The 6,130-nt window shown below is 52.3% G+C and overlaps 1 protein-coding gene across 1 annotated transcript; it reads left to right on the forward strand.

Annotated features, from left to right (window-relative positions):
• Positions 1 to 637: 637 nt before the first annotated feature.
• LOC100899145 (tigger transposable element-derived protein 6-like) lies at positions 638 to 1,336 on the forward strand. The gene has a single exon (XM_003745166.1). It carries the CDS (start codon positions 638 to 640, stop codon positions 1,334 to 1,336), a length of 699 nt encoding a protein of 232 aa, XP_003745214.1.
• The last annotated feature ends 4,794 nt before the right edge of the window (positions 1,337 to 6,130 follow it).

The following is a 6,130-nucleotide window of genomic DNA, read 5'->3' on the forward strand; positions in this document are numbered from 1 at the left end:
GAAAACTCGCTGCTCTCGCTGATATTCCGACTAGCCGGTCGGCGTATGGATCGGCATGAGATCCAGCAACTCCACGTTCTGGATATACTGACCTTGCCCGCCGAGCTCCGAAACAGAATCCTTCTCACCATTCCCCTGTTTTCCTCGTCCCAAATTCTGTATTCACGCGGCCCCTCGGTTCGGAGCAAAGACGGCGCGGCGTTGAGGGACGAGCATGGCTATAAATACAGTGAAACCTGACCTATGGGACCACCGTACAAAGGGACCACCTGAGGTATCGGACCACTTTTCTTTGGCACCGATTCTCCTCCCATAGAAGTCTATACCATTCTTAACGCGCAATGGGACCACTTGAGCAACGGGACCAAGGACCACCTTCCCCGGAACCGAGGGTCCCCATTACCTGCACAATCGGACCCCATTTTTTAGGACGTCTCGAGTTTATCATAGAAATCAGAATACAAACATCGATTGTCGCGTGGGGACTACCGTGATGTGTGAATGCACGTCTCGCTCTCCACACGCAACGCCAGACATCTGTATTCCAATTCATCTGGCTTCGCTTCAAGGAACAGCCGCATCGCGTCAGCGGTAACTCCGTTCTCGAGTCGAGTTGAGCTATCGCCCGGTCTCCAGCATGGGAAAGCAACGGAACGAGCTCGCTCTAGACGAAAAAGTCGAAGTTATCAAGCAAGTGAATCGGGGGGAGAGCCAGAGAGAAATCGCCTCGGAGTTCGGCGTGAGTAAGTCCCAAGTACAAAGGATAGCGAAGGACCAAAAAGCTTTTCTGGAAGAATGGGAAAGTTTTTCTTCCGAAAAGGGCAGGAGAAGACGTCAGAAAGCTAGAAACCAAGACTTCGATGACGAGGTCATGCGTTGGTTCCGGAGTGTGACGGAAAAACGGATCCCGGTAACTGGGGTGATGATTCAGGAGAAAGCCAAGTCCTTGGCCCGCGAAACAGGGGTCGCGGAGTTTTCGGCGAGTAACGGATGGCTCGATAGCTTCCGAAAGCGACGCAACATTGTTTTCAAATCTCTGTGCGGTGAATCTGGGGACGTTGATCAAACAGTCGTGAGTGATTGGTTGAAGCGATTGCCTGATCTGATCAAAGAGTACGAGGTGAAGGACATCTTCAACATGGATGAGACCGGCCTCTTCTTCAGATCCCTTCCTAACAAGTCTCTCGTCGAAAAAGGAAAACAATGCCGCGGCGGTAAAATGGCAAAAGAAAGGCTGTCAATCGCACTCTGCTGCAGCGCCGTAGGAGAAAAAATTCAACCGTTGGTCATATGGAAGGCCCTGAGAACTGACGCTGGCAGATGTCACAGCTTTTGACATGATTCCGGACCTTGGCCAAACCCCCTTTTCCAACGTCGAATCGCTCATTTAGCCGTCTGCCCGTTTTCCAAACTCCCGGATGACCGGACATGCCGTCCTCGTGACATAGCTTGATGGTGTCCGTCACAAGTACCGCGGGTATGTAAAGGCGGCCTTCACGGAAGAGGAGCTGGTCCCGAACTGTGTATCCCTCTGGCGGACTTCGTAGAAGATTTCGGCAGACCGGGTCATGGCGCTGCTCTTGACGAGCTCGCTCGACACTGAGCGTGGCAACAGAGAGCCTTGATAGAGCGTCGGCATTACCATTGTCCTGCCCTCGACGATGTAGGACTTCGGAGTCGTAATCTTGTATGGCCATCGCCCAACGAACGAGCTTGGGACAGAGATTCGCCTTACTTCGAAGGTCCTTCAACGAAATACTATCAGTAACCACCTTGGAAAGCCGTCCGCACAGATGGGGGTGAAACTCTCGAATCGCCCACACCACAGCAAGACACTCCGTTCCCGAAGAGTGACAGTTCGTTTCGACCTTAGTGAGACGCCGACTCGCATAGGCGACCGCTCTCTCTTTCTCCACCAATACCTGGACGAGAACTGCACCGAGGCCCGTTCCGCTCGCGTCCATATGTGATCTGGTTTCTAAATCGTCTCGGTAATGGCTCCGAGCAGGTTCCGCTGTTATCGTGTCTTTTATCCGTTGGAAGACTTGTTGGTGTTTCCTCCCCATTCGAAAGTTGTCGTCGTCAGTAGCTCGTACAGCAGTACAGCTGTGGCCGCTAAATTTTTGATGAAGCGCCTGTAGTAGGACGCCAGTCCGAGAAAACTCCTTACTTCCTCGACGTTTGTCGGCGCGGAAATCTCTTTGACGGCGGAAATCTTTTCTGGATCGGGCGCAACTTTATGACCCAGTCAAGTTACCCTCCGCGTGGCGAACATACACTTCTCCGCTCTCAGTCTCATCCCAGCGGCTCGAATCGCTGACAATACTTTCCTGAGATCGGCCGCATGTGTCTCAAAATCTTTTGAATGAATGATTCTGTCGTCTAGATACACAAGGGCCATCCGATACTTGAGGGGTCAAATGACTCTCTCCATCAGCCTCTGGGACGTCGCCGGAGCATTCGCCAAGCCGAAGGGCATTCGTTCTAATTAGAGTAGGCCGTCCGGGATGCGGAAAGCTGTTTTCTCTCTATGATCCGGTGCCCTTTCGACTTGCCAATATACGCCGTCTTTCTTTTTCACTAGAACCACTGATGCGGCCCTAGGACTCGATGACGGCTCGAAAATCCCGGCAGACAACAATATCCATGATGGACCTGTCCGCAGCTGGAGACGACCTTCTGTGGGAAATCCCTGGAGTTTTGAAAAGTAATGTGTACAAACCGACATACATAAAAAAATATTCATGAAGATGGCGACGGTTTGCTTCTCTTACTTCATAGAATGTAGAGTATCTCGGCCCGAAACCAGATTACGATAAATGTTTATCCCCCAATGGGAAATCCCGAGATGACACCTGCCTTGCTGCGAGTCTCTCTCGAAAGAATCTGGGCGTGAACTCGCCATTATTGCATCCTGAAACGCATGCGATTCAAGGCCTCGACACCCAAGCGCGGCGAAACTCGAAAAACATCATTATCGGGCGGAGGGACTGGAATCACGGCATGGGGAGGGTACATGATTCGCACTGGATTCAAGTTGTGATAATGAGCTTCGTCGCATCATGTCGCCATCGTCGATCGAATCCGTGGCTAACATTTGACGGAATGGGGGTAGAATCATTCCATTGCAGCTTGCTAGTGTTTCCATGCTGTCATATTGGCTGCTATGACGCACTAGGAATCGAGGGAAAAAGCGGAATTGCCTCCATCGACAACTCTAATTCTTTTCATAGTTATCGGCCTTGACATGATCGAGGACCTTGACAAAAGCAAGGGCGGACTTCGGGAATCGGAGCCGACCACTCCTCACCTTGGCCGCGTCACCACAGCGAGATTGTGAACTGTATTTCAGTTTTTCATTCAGAGGGAAATCATGATCATGATGAGACGAAGTTTTGGATTCAGATCGACTTGTTATCGTTTCGATCTTCTGATAGCGAGGGGGAGCGCACGAGCGCACCCGAACGGCGCACAGTACGAGTATTCTCCACATTACCCCCGGAAACGCTCACGTTCAGGAGGTGGTCGGCCACGTTGCCGGAGTTTAGACGTAGGCCTACGTCATAATCCGCGTTGAGCGAACCCACCGAACGGAAAGTGGCGAACAGAAGTCGGCGAACGCGCGCCTGAACTTGAAAATAACCTCTACATTTCTTCCCAATGCTTTATTTGGAGTTCGAGACGATTGATTGTGTGGCATCTTGTGTTCTGAACCGACCCAAGAAGGAGTACGGTGTTTTTCCAGGAGTCGTGCTTGTCGAGGAATCTGTATCATATCCGCACGCTTGCAGCTCCGAGTCACGCGGCTGAATTCGCCATCTTGTTCGCGAGGCGCGTCGGCCATGGGGCCAATTTCGATATGGCTGTCGGTTGACGTTACCGACGATTGGTCGAGTGGTTAGCGCGCCTGTGGGAAACTTGCGTTTCTCTTCGTGAGAGGACACCGCTTGTGCAAGGAGTGGCGTGGGTTGGTGCGTACCTATCGGCGCGCAGCTCCAATTTGAGCGCTGGTCCAATTCGAGCGCAGGACAATTGAGCGCCAATCCGACTCGACCGCGCCGCAAAACTAGCGGAGAATTTCCGGAAATGGTCAGCTGCATGGAAGAGAGCGGCACTGTATCCTGCTTGGAGCTCCTGTTCGCCCAGCCGATTCCTGATTCGGGGCATAAGGATTCGGCACTGAGCATACCTTCAAAGTCATAGGCGCGACTGGAACGATGTGCTGTTCTCCGGTTGTGGTTCGGCTATGAACCTCAGTTCGGATGCCTTGCAGAACGACTTGGGACTCGGAACGACGGAGGCATAGCCGATTCCATCGATGATTACAACGCCAGAGCGTATGAGATGAGCGGAATACCATTCGCTGTGGGGATGGCTGCGTGTCCTTGAATCAACGTCAAGAACTTTCGAAGACACGCGAAGTCGTACGCTTCCGCGATCTTCAGTAGGTTTCGCAATCGACGAGTAGCCATTGAGTCTCGGTGTCTACTCGGGAATAGTTGTTCTCGAGAAGGTTCAGAGCAAAATCGTGATTAGCGTCACTTGACTCCAAGGCTTGGATGATATCCTTCGGTTCGTCTCGGAGTATTCACGGAGTATCATCGATTTTTCGATCGGAGCGGCGTCGGCTGTCTTGTACACAAAACACTTGAACTGCATGATGAATGAGCGGAATTAGAGTCTCTCGCCGGAAAACTTTTCGGGCGATATATCCAGCTCGCGTGGAAGCCGCGCAATCGAAGGTGTCGGTACGGTCCCCTCTGGCTTGAGACGTTGTTCTCTTCGGCGCCTCGGTGAACGCTCGTCGAGCTCGAACTGTCTTTTGAAATCGGAATCTCGGGAGTCTGCCTGTTGGTCGACGGTGGAATCATTGTGGACTCGAAGGCAGCCGAAAGCGAACATGCCGCACGCCTTGCGGTGTTCTGTAGAATGTCTGTTCGGCGTTCGACGATGAGTTCGCGCTCCGTTCTCCCACAGCTGAAATCGTCGCGATAACAGCATCGATCTCCGCCTCGAACGCCTCGGACTCGGTGATCTTCCAGATCTCCATCCTCAAGCAGCCCACAGATCTGCTCGGTGAACTCGCGCACCCGTGAGAGATGCTGTGTCATCACCTCCAAGAGGACGTCGGGACTCTAATTGTCGAGGAACTCCGGGTTCCCGTCGCTCAGACCCTCAATCCCGGCGATCTCAATCTTGATTTTGTTTCGTCGGATCGTCCGTCGCTGTCTAAGCGTCCTCAGCTCCTTTCTCACGTCGAGGTTTTTCTCTGGACGGCTCGGGGTCTCCGGGGGTCGCCATGATTTTCCGGCCTCTGATGTCCCCAAGCGTTGATTGAGGTTCGCACCGTACCTCGGGTCGTACCTTGTCGTCCTTGCACTCGGTCAGATACGGATTTCGGTCACGGCACCATGTGAATTGTTTCGGTCTTCCTGGGAGCGACGGGGAGCGAACGAGCGCTCGGTACGAATATTCTTTGCAGTTGTACGTGACGGTTCGCTACCACTCGGTTTGATTCAATGCTTGGGACGAGAACTTCAGCTCCGCAATCGAATCGACGTAGCTCGACGCGAGCTTCGGTTTAGCTCATAGCTGAACCTGCTTTATTTATTCTCCACCGACATTGATCATTCGCGGGATCATAGGTTGGACGTTGGCGATATGAATGTTCTCATCCATATCGTCGGTCGTCCACTGGCGGATCCAGGGTTTTTTTGGGGGGGGGGGGCAGTTTCCTTCCAGTCTTCTGCCACGCTCGGTCATGTATCTTTGCGGTGTAGTATGCTCGGTTTTACGCCATGTATACAATGAGTGATATGCATGTTACTGTTAGGCAACTCGATCGACGATATCTGAGCTGAATGGCTCGTCTTCAGCAGGGACCAATCCGGAGGTGATATCTGTTCCTCTCAGCCTCATCAAAGCGTATTGTCGAGGCACGAAGTTCACTCGCCGGTTTGCTTCGACCCGAATCTATTTATGATTGACTCAATGCACAAATATTTATCGCGATGCGTGTTCATGAACGTTGTACCTGTAAGCCTGCTCTCGGTCATGGTCGTTCTCAGGTAAGTCTTCAAACGACGGAGGCTTGAGAATGTTCAGCACAAGCCTCGCTGACGGGCATGGC

The sequence above is a fragment of the Galendromus occidentalis genome, unplaced genomic scaffold (assembly GCF_000255335.2).
Source record: "Galendromus occidentalis unplaced genomic scaffold, Mocc_1.1 scf7180000077477, whole genome shotgun sequence".
Classification (NCBI taxonomy): Eukaryota; Metazoa; Arthropoda; class Arachnida; order Mesostigmata; family Phytoseiidae; genus Galendromus; species Galendromus occidentalis.